This window comes from Toxoplasma gondii, chromosome VIIb, assembly GCF_000006565.2.
Source record: "Toxoplasma gondii ME49 chromosome VIIb, whole genome shotgun sequence".
In the NCBI taxonomy this organism is placed as follows: domain Eukaryota; phylum Apicomplexa; class Conoidasida; order Eucoccidiorida; family Sarcocystidae; genus Toxoplasma; species Toxoplasma gondii.
This window is the reverse complement of record NC_031475.1, coordinates 715,391-738,679: the sequence shown is the minus strand read 5'-3', so window position 1 is coordinate 738,679 and position 23,289 is coordinate 715,391. Positions and strand designations below refer to the sequence as shown.

Here is a 23,289-nt window from a genome sequence, read left to right as displayed (position 1 = left end):
CACACAGCACAGAGCACGATGCAGCACGCACAAAGCAACAGCTGAAACTCGACTCCTTGAAGAACTTTAGAGTGAGACGTCTAAGTTTCAGAAACCCCTTGCGTGCTCACCGCTTCGACCGCTACGCATACTCGATAAGGTGGACAGCATTTCCTGAGCTCCTAAGCTTTGACGTTGTCTCCTGACATCGTAGCTGAAGTGTCATCTCTAGCCAGTTGTGCGGCACGAAGAGCACTTCCATTTCCGCCGGGCAGAAAATTCGACAGAGTCGGTGGTTCAGCATAAGCGCTTTGGTCGGTGAAGGAATAACCTGTAAACGGTCTCTATATTGGAAATGATAACTAAACGAAGTGGTCTTAGAAAATGCAATCGAACGCAGATCTGGAAAATATACAGACCTCTCGAGAACTGAGTCAGTAGCTGAGCTTTCGCCGCTGATCTTGAAACAATGCACGGTGTCGAGAAATAAACCGTTTGTTCGAGAATGTGCGCATTTCTCGAATTGATTTTCTCCTTTCCATCGTGACAACTTTCGTCACATCCGGTTCTACTCAACATTGTCGTGTCAATCAGAGTCGAGAACTGACTTGGATGAACCGCTGTCATCTGAGGAGTCGAACTCTACGACTGGGAGACTGCAGCTGCCACGATTGGCGTCTGAGGTCCGTTTCGCTTCTCTGTAATTGTTTTCTCGCGAAAAAAAATTGCTTTCCTTGACCTTGTGAATCGCCGCTTAGGCAACTACAGGCTTCTCAGCAAATCTGCCGCTTGGGGCTGCAAAAATGTATGAGGGGCTCTTCCGTCGCTTCTTTGGTATCGAAGCTGCCACGCAAGACAAGAAGCTGGGGGAAGGACGAGGTCAGGAAACAGAGAAATGCCTCTTCATCCCACCGGCAAATCGCTCCAGTGCGCCATCGAAGAGACAGCTTTCTACAAAGCAAACCCACGAGTGTAAAAGTCGCAGTGAACGCCTCAGAAAGGAGGCCTTCTTCTACCCTAGCTCGAAACGCGGTTGGATCCCCTCTGTGTCCCCCAAGGTTGTAGTCGACGCAGAAGGAAGCTGAATATACACTTCTATTTATCCTGAGTAGTCAGAAACGAAACGGAACATCGGGTCTTCATCCAGCGAATGAACGCCGGGCGAAAACCTACTACTTCTGCCATGCAAAGTCACACGCAATGTGCAAGGCTGTGGACGGGTCCGGCTTCTTCTTTTAGCCTCGGGGTTTGCTTTTTGAGGAAGAACCTCCGAAATTTTCCGATCTTTCTCTTTTGTGTTTCATGCAGTCGCTGCGGCGATCTAGTTCACGAGGAACAAAGTGGCTAACGATGCTTCTCCAGAAAAGGAGAAGCAGCCGACGAAATTCGAGCTTTCTTGTCTGATGACCGCAGAAGGCGTAAGAATCCAAGTGCTGTGTTGTTTTCTGACGATCGTGACTTTTCCACCTCAGCGACAGAGCTTCTTTCCTTTGCCTACACACGCACGTACTCGTATTTATGTATTTGTACTTGTTGGGATAGAGGGATATATGGAGGCTTTCTATTCATTTTCAGGAATCGACACTTGTTTTTTTCGTCCGGATGCATGCATGCAGAGAGGTTCCGCGTTGAGTGTTTTCTCGACTCGATTTTCCGAACGCACGCTTTTCTTCTCCCGCGTTTGCTCCACTCTCCGTTCTCTTCCACGTTCTCACTTCGTTTTCTCCGCTCTCTTCTGGCTTTTCTGGTCCGTCGTTCTCGCTTCTCGCAGGCAAAAGGATTCTCCTTTCCCCGTTCGCCGCCCATTGCCTCGCACGAGTCCTGAATCCCCGACATGGCGCCGCCCTCGGCTTGTGCCGCGCCAGCGTCCGCGGGCGTCTGTGCTGCTGAGTTTGAGCTGCTGGCCATCGGTCCACTGGACGGCCGCTACGCGAAGAAGGTCGCGGGTCTGAAGGCTGCTGTGTCCGAGTTTTCTCTCGTTCAAAAGCGCGCCTTTGTCATGTCCGAGTGGCTCGCCTGTCTCGCAACAAACGCGCGAGTCCAGCGCCAGTCCGCAGCAGACGCCTCCGAGTCGCCGGCGCCCTTCCCCAGCCTCTCTGAAGAGGGCAAAGGTCAGGAGATCCCCGCAAGGCCGAGCGGAGAGCTGCTAAAAAAACCTGCGGCGCTTGCAGACACTGAGAAGAAAGAGGGAAGAACGACCCGTCGGAACGCCTGAAACGGGTGGAAAGGAGAGCGCATCGAGACGAGGGAACGCAGCTGTCAACCGGTGTCAAAAGCTGTCGTGAGAAATGCGAGAAAAAAGCGATTGAGGACGCCGAAGGTGCAGCACCACGACAGACAGTCCACTGTTGTAGAAGGCAAACAGAGCAGAGAGGCACACAGAAAATGGTGACGAAACGAAGACTCGAGACAGGCGAACGAGGGAAGAATCGGGAGGAGAAACAGATGAATCGGCCGAGAGAAAACTGTGAAAGGAGAGGTTCAGGAAGGCGTGGAGGCGAACATCGGTCTTAGGAGCGCACTGAGCGCGCAGAAGTCCCCAGTACCCGGTCGAGAATTTCCTTCTTGTCTAGTGTTGTTTTGTGACTGCGCAGCTGCTTTGCGGCAGATGGGCCGCTTTTCGATGGACGATGTCCGCAGAGTGAAAGAGGTGGAGAAAACCGCGAATCACGACTTGAAGGCTGTTGAGTACGTCCTGAAGGTATGAGCAAGTTCTCTCGAAGACCTGTTTCTTGTGTCTGTTCATCAGAGATGGACTGGCGCTCTCTTTGGAGTCTTCATCGGTCTCCGGGGGCGCGTCTCCCGTTTCCATCCTTTTCGTCTTCCCTGTCTGTCACCTGCATTTCGTCGAGACTCGCGATTCGACTCCGCGCACTGTGGACGCTCGGTCAGACGAAACGACTTCACTGATGGGAGGCGGACGTCTGAGGTCGCGCGAAGGCTGGGGAAGAACGCGATTTCCGATCCACCGATGGAGACGGATCCAACGCAGTCACCTTCGGCTTCCCTTTTCTCCTCCTTTTTTTCGGAGAGAGAGCGCAAGAACGAGACATATGGAGACCTATGGAGACAGGCGCAGGGCGAGTGATAGACGGGTGTGCTGGCCTAGGCGGGAGTGCAGTCTGTTGTTACGCCAGGTCTGTCGCGTTGTCACGACCATCGAAAGAGCAAAGCAGTGCGAAGCGAAAGAACCTTCAGTTGTCCAGTCTCGCGCTTTCACCTTGTCCTTGAAGGCCTCGTCACCACAGGGCGCTTCTCAAGTGCCTGGGAGTCTGGGGTCGAAAGGAAGGCAACTGTGTTCTCGACATGACTGGAGGCGGTCGCATCGCCGACGCGAAGGTCGCTTGTAGAGAGCCTCCTGCAGTGAGCACCGTAGAACCGAGGCGAACCGAGGCGTCCGCCACTGAGACTGGCGGATGATGCAACGCACCTGCGTCCGTCGCCTTTGTCGCACGACACCGTGGCGTTTCTTTTTCTCCGTTTTCCAGGGAAAGTTGGAGACGTCGGAAGCGACGATGCCCCTCGCGGCCTTGACGCATTTCGGATGCACCAGCGAGGACGTCAACAACTTGTCCTGGGCGCTGTGCTTCAAAGAAGCGACGGAGCAACACCTCCTCCCGGCCGTGGACGACCTCGCAGCATCCCTCCACATGCGCGCCGTCGAGGTGGGTGGCGAACTCTGAACGGGGACTCTGTGGAGACGTCGGAGGAGCTCTGAAAAGGAGGAGAAAGAGGAAAGCACAAGACAGAGAGACGCCGACAGAGAGGAAACAGCCTGGAGGGTCGCGCCTCCCTCGACGCTTCGGCGTGAAGGAAGGCCATACGGCCTCCAGGTGGAGCGACGATTCTAACGCCAAAAATCCATGGCGGGATGACGCCTGTGCAGCTCAGCCTCCCGAACATGTCGAGGCGAAAGCCACAGAGAATGATGCGTCTTTGAGTGACGCAGCAAGAAAGTGACTTTTTTCGAAAAGAAAAGGACGGGATGCTTAAACGCCCTGGCGGAAACAAAGTCTTCGAACAGAGAAGCCAAAGCGCAAACGCCGCAGAGGACCCTCTGGGCGAGACCTCTCTTTTTGTGGAACTTCGAAAGTGAGGAACGCAGTTTTTGAAGCATGCAGAGAGGATTCTTGAAAGGCGAATCTCGAAGTCCGAATTTAATTCCTTTGCTGGCTCTTCACTCAGTTCGCGGAAGTTCCGATGCTCTCGCTTACGCACGGCCAACCTGCGACGCCTTCGACCTTCGGCAAGGAGATCGCGAACTTTGAGTGGCGCGTGAAAAACGCCATCAAAAGGTAAATATCTTCAATTACTCAGACATTCCTTATATTTAGACTTTAAACGGACCGAAGTCTCTCTCAGGTTCTACAGGTTTGAAATGGCCGAACGGCCCCAATGATCCGAATCTTTTTCGAACTGTTTTTGAGGATCTAAATGTCTTCCATTGAGAACATGTTTCCACCCCTTCTAGGCGGCCCAAACGGTTGGCTCTGTTTCAGCGTGTCTATACAGCTACAAGTGGTGGAATGATTTTAAAGTTGCTAAATGCCTGCTGTTGCAAATTGCTTTTCCTATTCACCTGTTTTTACGTTTCGAGACGTCATCCGTTCAGTGAAATGTTTGATCCCAGAGAATCCTACTGTCGAGGCGATTTCACATGACACGATATCTTCGACCGCTGATGCACAGATTCATAAACAGAGATCTAACAGGGTACTGACACTTTGGTTTTGTTTCACCGTGGTTTTTTGTTTGAGCGCTGGGATAGGAGAATCTGATGTATTCCCAGTCAGTCGCGCAAAGCTGATCTAGGTCGCGAATGCCAGAGCAAGGGCATATAGGTACACTCGGTTGAAGAGAGAGGAGAGAGCGCAGCGCAGGGAGCTGAAGACTGAAAGCAAACCGGAGAGCAAGAGAGGGAAGAAAACAGAGGTTAAGAGAGCTAGAAAAAGAGAGATTAAGAGAAGGATAAAAGGGGAGATCAAGGGAGAGGAAGAGGGCGATCAAGAGAGAGAAGAAGAACGTGTCTAAGAAGGACATTGAAAGCAGGCGAAAGCGAGGGAATAGGGTGGAGAGCGAAGAAGGAATAAGACGCAATTGACGGTGTAGAGCGCGACGTCACGGGAGAGAGCAAGGTCGCAACACACTTTCGAAAGGGCTTAAAACGTCCAGGTTTTTTTACAGGGATTCCGACTGTCAAAGAGAAACTCGAGGCACATACGTATCTGCCACTACTCGTCTTCTTCCGGGGACGAGGTTCTGTTCCTCTATCGTTGCTCCATGAAGACAGATGGCTCTGCAGCTCCGTTTGTTGGCATCTCCGCATTCGTTTGAGTTCTCCTCTGACTCTTCGTAGTGCTCTCCCTGTGCCTATCAGCATTTGGTATTCCATTTCGGTGTCTTGTAGAACTCGACGTCGACGAACGACGAGGCTTGTACAGACATGGTCATGAGCGTCTTTCTGCCGCGAAAACTGCCTGTGCGAGTCGCGAGACGCATGTCTGTCTCTTGTGGGGTCGGTTTAACGCGTATTCGTTTTCTGGAACGGTGTTTCCAGAGTGCGAGACGTGGAGTTCCGAGGGAAGTACAACGGCGCTGTGGGATGTTTCAACGCCCTCGTCGTCGCGGATGCAAAGGTCGCCTGGCCTGAGGTCGCTCGTGACTTCGTCGAGGTAGGCAGTCCGCGAAAGGGAGCACGGCAGGAGCTTAAGTTCGCTCTTCCCCTCACGGTTCCTCAATCGCTTTCGTTTTCTTTCGTTCTCCGTATCTGCGTCCTGTTCCTCCTCTCGCGCTCCTCCCCGTTTGCCGTTGTCCTCTTCGTTGTTCTTCCTCCTCCCCTTTCTCGCTCTGACATCCTCTGGGTGTTGTGGCACTGGCGCATGCACCCTGCGCGTCCTGAGGCGTCGTCGTCTCGCAGCCGAAGATCGCTTCCGTCTGGTTCGTTCTGCTCCGCCGCTGTGCTCCTTGCTCTCTCGGGTGCGCGCCGCCGGTCGTCCTTCGATCCTGAGACGCGTCTGCGTTTTCTTCTGTTTTTCATCCCTCGCGACACCGATGTCTCCTCTGAGACATGTCCTCGTCATTCGCGGCATTTTCTCTCTCCTCTTCTCGACTCTCCAGAGCCTGGGCCTCACCTACCAGCCGTACAGTACGCAGATCGAACAGCACGACTGGATCGCTGAACTCTGCGACGCACTCGCGCGCTTGAACTCTATTCTCCTCGATTTCAGCCGTGACATGTGGTTGTACATTTCGAGGTAAGCGTCCTCTCCTCTGGCGCGATCTCGGTTTATTTACATATATACATATATATATATATATTTATAAGCGCCTGTATAGGTATATATATATATATGTATACGTTTGTGCATGCCAAAGGGGCATCCTACCGCAGCTTCAGATCGACGCTTCGATGTCTGCCTGATACAGTGAAATTTTTGTGAGAGAAGATATCTCCCTGCGGCGCCTGTGGCGGCTGGGAGAGGGTGGAGAAGCATCGGGAGAAGAAGAGCGGGCGTTTTCTGTGAGTTGTTGAAAGGGGAGTTTGGACCTTTCTTTTGCTTTTCCTGAGGAGACGGACTGCTTGCCGCGGCCTCGTTTTCGAGACGGAAGCAGATTTGCGCAAGACAGAAGGAGGTTCCGAGCTGCCTGGGCGAGCGACGAGATGAAGACGAAAAGGCAGACAGGGGAAAGAGGTGGAAAGCAAGGAAAACGAAGCAGAAATGAGTCGGTAGATGTGGGTGTTTTAACACTCTGTACACAGACGAAAAAGCAAAAGCCTCCAGATTGCAGAGAAAGGCCTCTGACACCGAAACCAAACGAGACGAAAGCAGGTTGTGAAACGGGGAGTGCGTTGCATGCACTGAATGCCGATTCCGAGAAGCATGGAGACAAACGAAGTAGCACGAGCCTCTCCGGACCCAACAGGGACTCTCCATGGGTGGCGGTTCTCGAGACCGTTTCTTCGCGAATGCGTCTCCGTCGGTCTTCTTGTTCTCTCGGGGAGGACGGAATCTGCGCGTCGACGTAGAAGTCGTGCAGTCGCGTTCTCCTCTTGCAGGTTCAAGGAGGGCACTGGGATGCTTTCACTGCGAAACGAAGTCGATGCATGCGCACTGTCTGCAGAGACGTCCTCAAGTTGCGCGTCGTCGCAGGCGAGGTGGGGAGCTCGACTATGCCACACAAAGTCAATCCAATCGACTTTGAAAACGCGGAAGGAAATCTCGAACTGGCAAACGCGCTCCTGCGCTTTCTCAGGTAGGCAGATGCGCCGAGGGAGAAAAGGAAGATAAAGCAGACGCAGGGAACGAAACAGATGGACAAACAAACAGGAACAAGTAAAACGCTGAATATACCCTTCTACCGCGCACCAGCGCCTTGATACTACCAAACATGTATATATATATATTTACATATGTATGGGTTTACCTCTTCCGTATGTATGTTGATGCGTGCATGCATAGGTACATATATGAAACTATATTTGTAGATGTATACATAATTATACATTTGTAGATATATTCTTGTATATAACTATATATATATATATATATGTTTGCATACCTCTATCGGTCTGTGTATATCTGTCTGTCTGTCTGAATCTATTTGTGCATATACGTATATATATATGTATATATATATATATATATATATATAAATAAGTATATCTGTGATGATATGTGTGCGTGTGCGGTGAGCGTTTTTCTTTGTGTCCTGTTTTGTTTTTGCATGTGAGCGTTTTTCTTTGTGTTCTGTTTTGTTTTTGCCTGTTGCTAGCACGAAGCTTCCGGTTTCGCGCATGCAGCGAGACTTGTCGGACTCGACGGTCCTGCGGAACGTAGGCGTTGCGTTTGGGCACTGCCTGGTGGCGTACGAGTCTGCGAAGAAGGGACTTGACCGCGTTGATGTGAATAGCGAGAAGATGCTGAAGGAACTCGACGAGAACTGGGCAGTCCTCGGGGAGCCTGTGCAGACTCTGTTGCGGAAGTAAGAGCGACTAAAAAGCAAACGAACAGACGTCGAGGCCGCGAACGCCGCCGCAGTGCGACGCAGATCCCGAGAAGTGAAGCGAAGAGGCCGACGCTCGAGCTCCTCGCCTCTCGGGCCTTCTCTGTTTGAGGTTGAGAGTCGGGTGCCTACACCTGAGAAGCTCTGAGTACATGCAGGAACAGCGAGCGTAGTGGGCTCGGCTGAGGAGGAAGATGCCCGTGTACCGATTTTTTTCGAGATCGACAGTGCTTCCGGTAGTTTGAGAGGCTTCGAACGGCGAGAAGAAGAGGGTGTTCAGAAGAAGTTCATTGGACTTCTCGGTCTTTTGGCATTTCCCCTGTCGAGGACGGGAGTGGGGATCGCGTGCGAAACGATCAGGCCCGATGTCGGAAGAGCTTTTTACATTTTCTTTTTCCTTCACCTTTTTATTTTCAGGAGAGGAGTGCGGAACGCATACGAGAAGTTGAAGAGCGCGACTCGGGGACAAGACATCGACAAAGAACGGATGCAAGACATAGTCGAAACCTGTTCGAAAGACCTTCTCCCTGAAGACCTCGAAATCCTGCGCTCCCTCACTCCCGCAACGTACACGGGTCTGGCGCCAGAGCTCGCAAAGAAGGTCGGGGAGACAATGGAGGAAGAAGCCGCGAAAAAACAAAAGACCTCTCGTTAGAGAAAAGGCAGCAAATTGAATTTGGGACGTTGCAGGCAGCATCGCATTCGTATTCTTGTGTATATTAATGCTTTACTTCGCATGCATCGAGGAGCGATCGCTGAGGTGGAGGCACAAGTTTCCGGATGAAACAGTCATGCTGGAAAAACAAAAACCGAAAGGCAAACTATGTAAATACAACACGCCTGCATACGTGTAACCAAGTAAAAACAACATATCTATATTTTCACATATTTATAGAAATGTATACATTTACATATGTGTTTATATATATATATATATATATGGCCGACTGTGCGCCGGCGAATGACTTGCCTGACTTGCGATGTATGGCAATCACTGGAAGGCGGAAACAAATCATGTGAGGTCACTAGGCGAGGATAGTGATACGAGTGTTCAGACAGCGAAGCGAGGAAGGTTTCTTGAGGAGGAAGTACAGGGATGCTTTTCAATAGGAAAAAAGCGGTGATGATACTCCGAGGAAGGCGAAGAGCGAGAAGAGGGTCTCCTCGGTGTGCAGCGGCGAGGCAAGCGTAGGGAATTCTCTGAGACTGAACGTTCGAGAGTCCGAGGATCCGGACGCGAGCGCCTTGCGAGACAAATCGCGCGTTTAAACGAAACGTCGTTTGTGGCCGCTGAAGAGTCTGACGAAAGTCCACCCCCCAAAATCCCTTGTGGACCTCGCGTCCTTTCCTTCTGGCTCGCTGGGTGTCTGCCAAGCGCCTCGGGTTGCAGCTTCTGTCTCCTTGCTTCTCGCTTGACGCGACCACCGTGTGGGTCGCAGTGCAGTTGGGCAGATCCTTCGATTTGGGCGTTCCCCTCTGCAGTCACCTGGCTGTCAAGCGGTCCCCGAGACGCCCGCCTGGGAGAGAATCCAGGCTCTCAAGCCGAGATGCTTGCCTCTCGAGACTGCAAGCTGGTTCTTTTGAAGGAGACATCTGGGCGCCAGTGCCTGCACTGCAGATGCCGGGATGGCAAGTGTCTTTTCTAATTTTGCTTCTACTTGGTTTCCATCCAATTCTCGATGCTACACGGTTAGGCAGCTTCCTGTGCGAACTGCGACAGCGCCGCGTGTGTCTCTCCCCACGGTTCGTTCTCTCCCCTCTCAGGAGATCCGTTTAGCGAGTCCCTTTAAGACCTCAGGAGTCCGTATGAAACGCTCTTTGATGGGCAGGTAGCTACGCGTTCTTCACATTCACACTGGACGTCTCGATGCATGACCACGTGCAGCTCTGTAACATTGGCATGCGCCAGAGCAACACCGTAGCCATACATCTCCTCTACACGCACCTCTGTATATACACCGCCTCTACGTATACGTAAAACAAATTTAGCCATACACCTCCTATTAGCAGATATCTCTGCCTATGCGCACCAACGGGTCCTGTTGATCTTTGTGTCTCTCGGCTTCTCCACAGCTACCTGCTCACCTCCTGAAACCGAGCATCTACTCACAGAAGATACATACGCGTTTATCTACAGCCGACTCAAGGCACTGCGGCTGAACAACATCGTTCGCTTCCGGTGTGTACAACGCCAAGTTGTCCCGGTCACCGTTTTTTACCAGCCCACCCTCGGTGCCGTGTTCTCTCGAGTCGCGCGAAGGCGTGAGGAGACAGAACAGGAGGAGACAGACCGTCGACAAATAATGAGAGACTGACAGGAAGAAGACTAGCAAGGCGGAGACAGGTCGGAGAGAGAAGGGAGAAAGTGAGAGGAGACAAAACAGGAGGAGACAGACCGTCGACAAATAATGAGAGACTGACAGGAAGAAGACTAGCAAGGCGGAGACAGGTCGGAGAGAGAAGGGAGAAAGTGAGAGGAGACAAAACAGGAGGAGACAGACCGTCGACAAATAATGAGAGACTGACAGGAAGAAGACCGGCAAGGCGGAGACAGGTCGGGAGGAGGGGGAAGCGAACTATCGTTATGGAGGCAAAATACGGTGCGGTAGATCGGAAACACACTGGAAGGACCCGATGAGGACAAAAAAGGGCACAAAGCAGCTGAGTGAGAAAAAACGAATTCACAGGCGAGGTCTCTCGGTGGACTATGGGGTTCTTGAACGCGAAACACCTCCCCTGACGCGACTGCCCGAACTGGCACCAGCAAACTGCAAACCAACTGCAAACCACCCCTCACAAATCGTTTGTCGAGAGCGTCACCAATCGAGTCCCCACTATCCTTTTTTTCTTTTGCGCGGTCGCCATCGCTCTCTCCTCCCGAAGTCAGCTGTCCACTCTCTCCCTTTAGCACGGCATTCCTTGTCTATTCCTCGTTCTCTGTCTCTCCGTGTTCGAGCTCCGGCAGAGAAGTGCATGAAGCCTCAGTCGTGACTCGCAGCTGGAAGCCCGTTTTCGATTCAGAGACGAGGTTCGCTGGCCGCTCTCGCTGCGTCCTCGTCTCTCTCCCTTCGAGCTCGTTCGGAGTCGCGCGAAATCCTGCAGAGGCTTCTTGCCCGAGAGAGTCTCGTTGCATCTCTCGCGTCTCTTGAAGCTTCCCTGCTGGCTCTCCTGAGCTGGCGGCGTACGCCTCGCTGTGACTCCCCGGCGCCCCGGACTCCCCAGGCTTCGTCTTCTCCGTCCACGCACGCAAAGCCTTGGGTCTCGCCTTCGGCACCAACGTTTTCCCCCGGATAAGCGGGAAGGAAGAAGACGAAGAAGAAGAGGAATCGTCTTTCTCCGCCTTTGAAGGGGACTGGCTAGGGGGCAAGGCAGCCGGGGAGACTTCGCCCTGTAACAAGGAAGAGAAAGGAGAGACAAGGGATGTCGCCCAGAACGAACACTGGAAAAAAAATCGGAATCGTCACGGCTGCGGGTTCCAGGAAATGAGAAACACCGGTGAAGAGGAGACGGACAGACAGAAAGTAAAAGAGGAAGGGGGACGAGATACGAGAAGATGAAGACAGACACTCGAGAGAGAACGCCACACACACACACACACACATACGTAAGAAGAGTATTCACGAAGAGCGAGTGGAGTCATACCGTGAGAAAGAAGAACAAGGAAAACGCGACTTTTAGAGAGTGCAAACACCCATACAATCCTCAATCGAGACACGCACGTGAACAAACAGATGCGCCTGGTGTTTTCTTTTCTGGATCCGGGCCGTTGCTGCTTTCTATTCTTCTCTCCAAATTGCCCTTGTTTGTGTTCTCTCCGCCACCTTCTTTCTCTTGTTTTCTCCTCGTCGCTCGTCCTCTCTCTTGTCCTCTCCGCGACCTTCTTTCTCTTGTTTTCTCCTCGTCGCTCGTCCTCTCTCTTGTCCTCTCCGCGACCTTCTTTCTCTTGTTTTCTCCTCGTCGCTCGTCCTCTCTCTTGTTTTCTCTCTCGCTCGTGTTCTTGGTTCCTTCCCTCTCCTGCTTCTTCTCGTTTCGCGTTATCGTTATCTTGCCTCTGTTCTCTCTGTGATTGCAGCAAGTCTACTTGAGAACTCCTGGAGGCGGCGGCCGACTCACCCAGCCCGCGGTCGAAAAGGCAGAGGCCGGCGTCGTCTGTTCCAGCGCCTTCCCTGTGCCATCCCGTGCTTGCGATTCACTGACGACTTTGTCTCCCCGCACCTCCAAGGCCCGAATGACGTCGTTGGCAGTTGGAGACGAGAAGGACGGAACCATGCGGTCGCTACTCTCCCTCAAATCTCCTGACGAACTCTCGCCCCCGCCGTCAATCGCTGCAACCTGGAGCTCCCGATGTGAAAATCGTTCAGTTTCTCCCTGCCCATCGAACCCCCGCTCTCGACTCGGGCGCGTCCGGAGCATGGCGGAGGTTTTGCCTTCGTCAAGCGGAAAGTGAGAGCCTGAAGCCTCTTGGGTCGCGCCGTCGCCTCCAGACACTTCCTCGAGCCTCTCCGAGGTGCTCGGCAAACTCTCGTAGTGGCGGATGATGTCCTTCTCTCGCCGACTCGCGTTTAACGCGAAGCGTGAGGCCACAGCCTCCATTCTGGGGACCCGCCCCGCGATCAACGCGAGCGTTCGATGCCCCACAATGGAATCTGTGAGGCGAGTCGCGTCGCTGGGGGCTTTCCCAGATTTCTCTTCGGCGTGCCGGACCCTGTGTCTCTCGGTCTGCGTCAAGTCGAGACTCCTCGGCAGCCGCACTTCGCTGTCTCCGTAACTGTCTCCGTACGTCTCCTGGAGGCGTCTCCGCCCAAACGTCGCGAGCGCCGTCTCCGCAGTGCCTTTGGGCTCCACGTCTCCTTCGACTCCGCGGGGCCCTACCCCCCCGAAGAAGGCCCTTGCCCCTTCCGGGGACCCAACAGGCCCGCGAGGTGACCCCACAGGACCGCGAGGTGACCCCACACGTTTTGTCTCCTCTGGCTCCAGGGGCGTCTGCGAGGTTTTCTGGGGGAACCAGGCTCCGGCGCCCGATTCTTCTTCTTCTCTCCCTTTGACCCAGCTTCGGGAAGAGGTGGCCTGGAAGGCAGGGCCGGCAACTGTTCGCGTTTTTCCGAGGAGACTCGCCACCGTTTGACTCGGCGAAGTAAACGAAAATCGTTTCTTCCGTAGCGAAGACACAGACGCGACGCTGGGTCGCCCTCGACGCGTTCCCTTCGCCTTGGACGCTTCCGCGCGTCCACTTCCCCCGTGGCTTCGATGACTCAGCCGCGGACCAGGTGGCGGCGGAAGAGAGACGGGAGTCGACTCGAGAAACTCGGAGAGATCCCTGAGATGCGCGGCTTCCTTGCGCGCCGCTTCTGCCTCCTCGTGCAGGTGCAGATGTCGTGTCTCTTTCTCGGAGCTTTTGCGACCGACCCCAAACTCTGGAGACTGTCTCCGGCTGCCTAGGTCCGGGAGAGCTTCCGCCTCGCGTCGCGTTCTCTCGAGCTCCTCGTCCACTCTGCGTGTGCCCCAACCTGCCAGCGAGGCCCCTGGAAAAACGCCGCTCTCTCTCCCACCTTCTCTCCCCTTCTTCTCAACCTCGGCTTCATGTCTCTTCTCTCTCTCCTTTTCTTTCTGTCTCTCCTTTTCTCTCTCTCTCTCTTTGTCCTTCTCTTTCTCGCCACCAACAGCGTCTCCGAGGAAGCCCCGCGCAGACTCTGAGCCTGCGTCACCGACCGCGCCCAGGACTCGAGAGAGCTCTCGCGTCTGTGGCTGCTCTGGAGAGGCTAAAATTCGTCGCGATACTGGGGAGCCTCTGGGCGTCGCCTGCGGTGTCGGCACCGTTCTGGACAGCTGAGGAAGAGCGCTGCCTCTCGCGAGGCCTTTCGCAGCTGCAGCAAAGGATGTAGACGCCGAAGAAAGAGGAGATGACAGGGGCACCGAACCTCCCCCGGAGGCCCTCATTCTCGTCGCCAGAGCTGCACTGGAAGGCGCCCTTTTGGGTGCACTCTTCCCCGCCTCGGCGCGAGACACAGAGAGCCGTCTTCGCGACTGATCAGAAGGGAGGGAGAGAAGACCCGTGCTGAGGCGAGACGATGGCGGATTGGCGCGATCTGGGACGGCGTTTTGAAGAACAGAAAGATGCCGCGGAGAAGGAGAAAACGAGCCGCGAGTGGACGCCGCTCGGGGCTTCTTCGCTGCCTCAGATGTCGCTGCACGAGCCGGCGAACCCACTGCGCTACGAGACGCAGAAGCCACATGGCGCTGATAAAAAATATGGTTCGCCTTCCACTTCCGCAGCTCATCTCTGACGAAAGAAAAAAGGGGGAAAGCAAGCCGCAAACAGAAATCGATTTTCTAGTGACTGAACAAGACTCTGAAGAGAGTCAACACCCATCCCGGGAAGGCGTGAAGCATCAATCCATTTGTATGGGAAGACCCACATAGACATATATATATATATATGTATACGTGCCTAAGGTATGTTTGTGTGCAATGGAGGTAGGAATTAACGTGTACAAAAGGAGAGAATTTTAACAAGGGCTGAAGAAGTTTGATGGTAGACAAGAAAAGCATGTAGCTCCTGCAGCGCCTTCTCTCCTTCTTTACTGTCGTGCGAGGTGGCAGCACACACTGTCTCTCTTTGGCCCAACGGAGACAAGCCTTCTGTGCCAAGGGGAGACTCTTCACACCCCTAGTCCTAAGTCCCCTTTCCTTCTTCTCTTCTTGCGGTGCATGCCGTGAGCGAAACAGGTACAAGGGATCTGAGGAGCACCCGCAAATGTAGATGCACGACGGAAAGGTATACCAGATGCCAGGTGAGCTCGACAGTATACAGCCAGCCATTGGACCGACGCTGCGATGGTAAACCGTAAACGTATGTTGAAGGGCCTCACCTTTCCTTCTCAACCTTCTCTGTTCTCTCGAGCAACTTCCGGTACCTATCTCCAAGGTTTTCGTGCGCTTCTTCCTTCGCTCTGAAAGTGCAACCGCAGGCAAAGCGAAACTCCCCACTTGCGTTCAACAGGCTCGGAGGACAGCACAGTACACGAGACATCAGGCGCACAGAGGTGTACGTTTAACGTGAATCCGAGCTGGCGCAGGAGGCTAGAAAGGATCCCCGTGATGACGATCAACAGCCTCAACAGCCTGACCAGTGACCAGTGACGTCGAGGGAAACAGGGACATGCGCTGCGACAGGACATCGCCGAAAAAAAACTGTCCGCCACTGCTTCGCGTCTGCGTCGTCTTTTCCTCCCCGAGACGCGAGGCAGCGCAAAAATAGGGCCTAACATGGCCAGGATCACAGCAGGATCGTTTGTCGGAGAGACAAAGATGAAGGCTGCAACCGCCCTTTGATTGACGCGGTTAAGGCTCCTTTTTTGACTGTGGGAGCTCTAAGTGTGCCACAAAGACCAGATGGACGAACAGGCGACACTCAACTCCCAGCGAGAAGAACCGCAGCTTTGCCACCGACGACCCCTCGACGGTCACACGCAGGGATGGAGATCCTGGCCAAAAAGAATCCGAGCTGCGCGTTCCGTTCAGACGAACACTCAGCAGGCGACTATCAAAGCAATTGTTTGCTGTACAGCGTGTACACAAACGTCGGCTTTTCAAGCATACGCCGGACACCAGCGCGCTCAGTGCACTCAACATGCATCTCGAACTACACCGAAAAGGCCGAGAGCCATTCTGAAAAATGTCGACGGCGGCTCTGCAGAACGAACAAGGGACGAAAGCCTCTCTCCCAGTCCCTGTTGCGTCATCTTCCTATTCGAAAGAGAAACGGAAGTGATTTTCGCTGTCAACGCAAAAAGCGGTTCCTTCCCAACGGTCCACCAACGATGCTGCGTCGACACCGTCACATGGACGTTCTCTCTGCGAAGTCTCTGTGGCCGTCGTGATCATAAAAGGACCTCCTCCCGAAGCCCCACAGTTCATGTCCCCGATTAGCTGGACGACTTCATTGTAGCTGGGAACTGTACGTACGCATCTGCTTCCAGATCGGCATATGGCCCTCTCTCGCAAAGTTTTGAGTTTTTCAAAGTGTTCACGATTTTTTCCAAGTCTCCGCTGTCTTACTTTCGGGATGCAACGAGGAGTCGCAGCTGAATAATGCGGCGGTTTTTGTCGTCCACGTCCCCCTTCAGTTTTCGGATTTCTGCCTCTTGCTGTGCAAGCCTGCGTTCGACCTTCTGAAAAAATTTTCAGGCAAGAGCCAAAAACAGCCGGCAACGCGGGAGAACGCGCAAAATGGGATGGATTGCCTCTCTCGTCAGAGTGTGCAGGTGTCTGTATCCGTTGGACCGTCTTCTCACCCATTTGTCTTTTCATTCAACTGAAAAGGATCTCACAACTTGAATTCAGACTTGTGCGCGTTTGTCGCCCCCCTTGTTCTCCTCACTGCTCCATTCGACGACCTTCAGTCTTCACAGGGGTATGCACACAACGAATTCACGGAGAAACTCCAGCTGTGAGGGAGAAACAACTCAGTTCTTCCTAACTGCTGTACCCCCCACCATCCCCCTGTAACGTTTTCAGAAGGCCGAAAAGTATCCTACAACAATGAGGAAATTCCCCGCAGGGTGCGGTCTAAGCGCGTCTCTGGGACTCCTGTACCGGCCCCGAGCTCTTGCTCATTGGCGGAGCACAGTAAGAGAATGAGGCTCACTGGAACTCGGCAACCGCCGTGTGTGATTGGTGGGAACTTCGAAAGAAATGAAACGAAACTCCAGGTGAACGCGAAGCCTCAGAAGCCCTCGGCAGTTCATGAATAGCGCTTAGAGACAAAAACAGAGGCGCAATAGATCCAAGAAACGCATGCAGCGAACTGACCTCGTGCCTGTTCTGCCACAGACGCCGGCCTCTCTGAGCCTTCTCCACCTCTGTCGTCGGCACCATTCGCTCGTCGAGAGGCTGAACGAGAGAAAACAGACAGCAGGCCTTTCCTCAATGTCTTTCACGGTTTCGGAAAGTGTGTGAGTTTCTGGGAAGCCAGATGGCGTTCACAGATCTCTGCCAAAAGAACGACCACAACAAATCTGCACAGTGCTGAACAAAGGCAGACGCTCCTGGGTCGTCACGTTCTCTTGCGGCTCATCTTTCCTTCTTAACTGGAACAGTACCTTTTCCTCGACATAAAGACCTGCATATGTAGAACTCTATATACGCATACATATATGTACACGTATACACATATCTATATATATATATATATATGCATAGATGATGTATGTATATGAACTCAGAAACGTGTAGGAACGCTGTATATCCGTGTGAATGTCTCTCTATAATAAGGAGGTAGGCAGAGCAGATATGTTCTGTTTCACTGCTCAAGACTGAAAGACATAGCTCCGTCTGAAATCACCATTTTCCAGGGGATTCTTTCTCTCCGTCTTCTCTCCATTTTTGCTTCCCCTCTCGGCGCAAGCGCGCGTCTGCGCCTACCTTGAGAAGCAGCTCTGCAGGAACTTCTGTCAAAAGACCTTTCTTGAACAACTGGGCATCTAAGGTGAGGACATCCACCTGCAGGGAGACAAGGATAAGAAAAAAAACAAAAGGCACAGGAGTGGAGGCAGGAGGGATGCATCGCGCAACTGTGACTCTCTGCTCCACGCTCTGGGGACAAGAGACTCGACCAGTCATTTCCGTAAGAAACCTCGTAACCCAGAAAATCGAAAACACATGCGCCCTTCTGTACGGCCTTCTCTAATTGCAGGCTGCGTTCGAAATTCGAGTTAAACCTTGACGAGTATACGAAGAGAAACTGAGCGGCTGCGCCACTAATCGCTGGTCCGCCTCCCGGCGCGGATGCTTCCTCCCCAAACCCAGCCTCCGCGGCCCATCCTTTTGGAGGCACCAAGCGCGAGGCAAACATATCACGTAAGTGCCATGTTTGTTCCACGGCATCAAACAGGACTTCTGCAAAAGGCTTTATCCAGCAAGAGTTTCTGCTGCGAACACCAGTGGCTTCGCTAAACTGCCGCTTGAGTGTTACAAAGCCTGCACAGTGGAAACGAGCCAGCATTCACGCCCCTCCCCGAGAGGTAGTCGAACAACTGCATAGCAAAACGACATATTTTCTGGACGGCAAAACGGCCAAGTGGAGCCGAAAGTGCCTTGCAGCCTCGTGGTTCTATCAGGGAATGCAAGGGTCTCTCAGCTGTAGCCGAGGCTGCTTCTCCAGGCATTCGCCTCGGTTTTGGCCTCGCTGTCGAGTTGCTCTCCCGAATCTTTCTCCCCGTGGAACTCCCCTTCGCACTCTCCCCGTTCGACGGCTTCTTCTTCGCCAGAAACGTCGCTCCTCCAAGAGCTGAAAGAGACAAAACCTCTCACCTCAAGCCGTCGAATGCCGTTTCCCACAGTCCGCACGAGCGCGTCGTAGTCGCAGTGGCCATCAATGATGAACTAAAGAAAGAAACGCGTGGACACAACAGAGAGAGGCGGTGAACCGCAAAGACGGCAGAGGAGCAAAGAGAGAAGACCAACGGCACTGAAATGACGAAGCCGCATCCGCAACCACCTCTTGCTTCACACACTGAACTAACAAGGAAAGAAAAACGGAAGCAAACGGGGCAAGGGATGTGATACGACGAATCCCAAGCGGAGAAGAACCGAAAGAAGAAGAAACACATCAAAACAGATTACGCCACGAATCCCGACGAAACCGACGCGAGATGGAATGCGAAACAGCACACAAAAAGTCTGTGTGGAGCGTTTTTTCTCGCTCAAGCTGCAAGCATTCTCACTCAGAGCCAAGTGTACAACGCGTAGCGCATCCCCAAAAGACAGCACGCAAACAAGTTGTGCTTGTGTCTTCAAAAGCCAACTGTCCACATGCTTCGCCTCCCTGTATGTGTTGTGCTCCCTCCTGATCTCCCCAAATGCTCTACTGCTTGTTCTCCCTCTTGTTCTCGGTCGCTATTTCACTTGCACAGAGACACAGGTGAATGCTATGTAAACCAAAAGCAGAACCGAAACACGAGAATATGCCTAGAAGCGCGTCTCTCCCCTTCTCCCTGGCGTTGTCTGCTTGTCTCCCAGTGTTTCTCTTGAAGAAGCAGCGGCGCCGATTACTGGTATCGCCAGCTAGCGAAGAAGACTGCTCAGATGGTAGTATGATGAGTGCCCCACTGTCCTGGGAAGTGTACTCTGTGACAAAGGATTTCTAACAAAAAAATGTTACGAGTTTGCGACTTCTCTCACTCATCTGTTTCTTGCAGATCTGAGGCGAGGCTGAAAGTGCAAACGGTTCTCGCTGAAAACTGCAGTAATCATTGAGCACTAAGCTGAGACAGAATAGAGCGCATGAAAACGACTGTTCACTAAGTAGCATTCAGTTATTGATCCTTCATTACCTCGCATGCAGCGATGTTCCTTGCAAACACCTGCACGGCCTTCTTCATGTCCACGTAAGAGGTCCTCAACTGATTTCGCTCTTCCTCGAGGCGCGCCAACTGATCTTGCAAGCTTTCTGCAAATCTCTTCAATGCTCCCAGTTGGTCCTCTGCCTCGCTTAGGCTCGTCTCTGTTAGCACAACGAGGAGGCAAGGGACATCGGAAATCGCACACAGCCGCGAAGGACACAGCTCACAGTGTGGAGTCAACGTCCTTTGAGACACCCGAACGCGTTCAGCAATGGTCTCAACTATTCGAGAGAGAAAGACAAAGGGAAGAGGAGAACGTCCTTCTCTCGAACGCGGTTCCTCCTTCAGGCTTCCTTCCTTCCCCCCGTGCTCTCTAACTCTCTCTAACTTGCCTCTCTCGTGTTCACTGAAATGAGTCGTCTCACACGAAAGAAAGCGAAATGACGAGACGACTGCATTTGTGTTCACCTGTAGAACCAATGAATATATCTATGTATATGATATATAAGTACGCGGATATTCATGCATTATTGTGTTCAACTATAGAGATGTGTGTCATTCGTCGCGTATTTACGGGCAAAAATATGTAAATTCAGACTCTCTTGGTTTTCTGAGCTTCTTCATGCACTTTGGCGACTATTCAGTCCCGAGACAGTTTAAACGGTTGCTTGAGATTACTTTTTAAAATGGTGCGTAGGATTTGCTGAGGCACTGTTCCCTTCGTATACAAGATGACATACCCCGACCCTAAGGAACTGCTACGAAGGTTCTGTCTACTTTCTTCCTGAGTTCAAAGAAAACCACCTGCCAGGCGCAATACCACGGTTGCAGTATCTCGCGCATGCATGAAAGAAAACCGCCATGGCGTTTCACGGTGCTTCGATGCTTGTCGAACACAACAGTCTCTTCTAGGTCTGCACGGTTTCCACAGCAAGCAGAAAGCGACAAATTCGAGAAGGCATAGCTCTCCGGAAGTACGGAGCGTCGGCCTCTGTTTCTTGAACAGAGTTCGACCCTGTCGGTTTTTGCCTGCTCACGTGCCGCCAGTAGCTGCGCCTGTCTGTGTTTCAGCGATTCGCTCGATCTGAAGACTTTGTCTTGCATCGCTGCATTCGCCTCCCGGAGCAGCTGTTCCTCCTCCAAGAGCTTCTGGACAACATCGGCAGCTTCACTGAGTAGGCACAGACAAGGAGAAAAGTTCTCCAGAAACGCGCTTTTAGGTTATTCTTATTTCTTCGATGACCCGAGGAGTGCAGCCACCTGACATAAAGCGGATGTGATTTTTCACCAGCCACAACTGGACACAGGCATTGCTCATCATCACAATGCTCCCCACCAAAAAAAGGAGTCAACCTCCTGACGAACAGGCAACACCTTGCACTTGCAGGGGCACTCTTCCACTGTGGGAAGACAACAGAGAGCATCCTGAAAACCTTTTGCCTATTTTAGAGAAAGTCTCGCAGAGTAGGTAGACGCCAACTGCCCCGCGGAACATCCTTTTCTTCGACACTCGCGTCTTTTTCAATTTCATCAAATAGTAAAACTGTAACAGGTTTCTTAACAATAGCTTCAACTCATAACCCTCTTATTCCGCATCCTACAGATCTTGAACGTGCTCCAATTCATTTAGAAAGTGAATGTTTCCTCCTCGCCGGAGTGGTGCGATCTCAAAGCATAATAGGCCGTAAGTTGTCCTCCAGAGAACTGCGGGTCGCTGGCAACGTGAATAGCATGGTACTTATACACCTTGTGTACACAGATCGCATTTATCACATATACGCTGGAGAGTCATTTCACAAGTACCGCAGAGAGACAGGAAAACTAGGACACCGGCTTTTTCGCCTCAAAGGAAATCCAAAGACTCTGCCTGCCTCCGAAGCGCTCCATCTCCAGACAGGCGGCAGCCTCCACCCTGTGCAGCCGCGATAGGTGCGTCTTCGTGTTTCTGGACGGTTTTCAGTGTCTTGGGCATACCCACTAACGTGTATGCGAAGAATTCCGGTACATGCAATTGTTAAAACGTGTATGGGTTTCGTCGACGAGGAGAAAACGAAAAGTCAAAGACTGGAATGCATGGTTATTTCTCACCACGTTTGCTATCTCTGAGAAGCTGCGTGCCTCACGCGTACCTTTTGACTTGGTGCAAGTGGTTCGTATCTTCTCGGCGCAGAGTCTGGAGAGACTTTAGCAGTTGTTGGTTTTCCTGAATGAGCTGATCGCACATTTCTTCCTTCATCAACAGCTTGCCCTTGGTCACCTCCAGTTCTTCTCGGAGGAGCCCGAAGCTGCCTCCGCCCTTGGTCTTAAAGCTCGTGTCCAGGAGGGAAGAAAAGAGAAGCTGGTCTCTTAAAGGACGCGAAAACGCTTCGTTTCTGCCCCTGCTCACCACGCGCGCTCCACACGACGTGCTACAGAGCAGCGGGCGAGGTTCTCGCGATGGCGCCATGCTTAGAACCAGTCAGCGGAGAAACGGAAGTGGAAAAGCCACAAAACTCCAGCAGACAGCGGCTCCGAGTGACTCTGGTGGAGACAACGAGCGGTCGGCGTTACTGAGATGGAGACAGCGCGGGGATAACGCGGTGAAATCGAAACTGGACTCGAGAAAGGACGAAACATGCGGTGCGGAGGAACGAGAAAAACTACTGAGGAAAGAGAAGGAAGTCGTGCGAATGGAAAGAAAGAACGAAGAAAGCGGACGACGAGTCGCAGGCGACAGAGGGAAAAGACAAGCGGCGAACAGCTGCCATAGTTCGTCGTCGGGGGAAGGACGCGAGCAGCTGGAAAAGTGCCAGGTGTTTAGACACTGCAGCAACTTTGGTTACGGTGGTGAAGTGTGTCCAGAGACGGTACGGTGCGAGAGAGAGCTCTCGCGAGCCAAGGCGACTCTGAAGTAGACATAAATAGAAAACAGAGAACTGAGAGACAACGACGAAAATACTTTCGATCAAAGCCCTCACGACTCTCGCTCGACACCTCCAGCAAAAAGCAGCGAAACAGCGTCGTGGAAAGCGCCCGCGAGAGACGTGAGGGCACGGTACACTTGTCCACCAGACGAGCGCCGAGACCGCGTCAATGCTGGGAAAAAGGGAAACGTTGATGTAAAACTTTGAAACCCAACCACTCTCCTCGTGCTCAGAAACTGGAGAGAATATCCACAGAGGTGAGAGAAACAGGGGAACAAAAAAATGGAAACGTATTTTCTTCGTGCGATTGAAGAAGAGGCGCAGCAATTCTCGTCGCGCCCGTGTTCCCATCAACGAGAAGAAACAGAGACCGCAGTGGCAGACTCGCTCCTTGGTCGCATGTACTGCGTAGGCAAAAAAAATCTACGAAGAGAGACTGCATGTACATGAAGTCAAGATGACGAACTGGGGTAAACAGCCGTGGAGTTGTCCTGCGGAGGCAGCCGGAGCAACGAAAATCAAGACGTGAACACGTTGTCTCGCAATTTGTTGACGAGAGCAAACCGCCTCGCATATGTTCGTTGTATCCGGCGGTCGCAGGGGATTCCATGAATGGGTCGAACTCGGTCTCACCGACTTCCTCTCCGCTTCAAGAATATGACTGGGAAGGTCTTGGAACCGTTGGAGCTGCTCTTGCGAACGGTCAATGCCTGATACGCACGGGAGGAGCAGCTTTACTCCTTGGAAGTGACGTCACACGCAAAAGAAAACTTCTCCAAGGAACGTGGACGGACTGCAAAGTTGCGCTGAAACCAGGACCCGGCAGGCTGTCGATCTCCGGGGTCGGAATACGGGAAAGGTTACACACCTCCACTGGCGAAGCGAAACGGCGATTCGATGTCACTCCGCGGCATACGCAGCACCCAGATACGAGCAGGAGTTCTTCTGGACTGAAACTTTCCGGTGAAACAGAGGAACAGCGACAAATATGGTATAGCTCTGACAAGACAAAGTAACGAGTCAAACACAGCGATGTGACATCGACGGCACGCCTTTGCCAC

The 23,289-nt window shown here is 52.6% G+C and overlaps 2 protein-coding genes across 2 annotated transcripts; one reads left to right on the top strand and one right to left on the bottom strand.

Annotated features, from left to right (window-relative positions):
* Window positions 1–1,813: 1,813 nt before the first annotated feature.
* Window positions 1,814–8,778, top strand: TGME49_263190 (adenylosuccinate lyase, putative; the record flags this gene model as incomplete). Its single annotated transcript, XM_002365378.1, has 9 exons — window positions 1,814–2,090; window positions 2,574–2,680; window positions 3,468–3,644; window positions 4,165–4,274; window positions 5,537–5,651; window positions 6,097–6,233; window positions 7,102–7,233; window positions 7,753–7,962; window positions 8,401–8,778. 9 exons carry the CDS (start codon window positions 1,814–1,816, stop codon window positions 8,636–8,638), a joined length of 1,503 nt encoding a protein of 500 aa, XP_002365419.1. The 3' UTR covers window positions 8,639–8,778.
* Window positions 8,779–12,060: 3,282 nt separating this feature from the next.
* TGME49_263200 (hypothetical protein) lies at window positions 12,061–21,771 on the bottom strand (the record flags this gene model as incomplete). The annotated part of the gene is made up of 9 exons (XM_002365379.2): window positions 12,061–14,263; window positions 14,853–14,933; window positions 16,042–16,154; window positions 16,795–16,875; window positions 17,407–17,484; window positions 18,295–18,366; window positions 19,317–19,486; window positions 20,363–20,496; window positions 21,455–21,771. 9 exons carry the CDS (start codon window positions 21,769–21,771, stop codon window positions 12,061–12,063), a joined length of 3,249 nt encoding a protein of 1,082 aa, XP_002365420.2.
* Window positions 21,772–23,289: the final 1,518 nt, after the last annotated feature.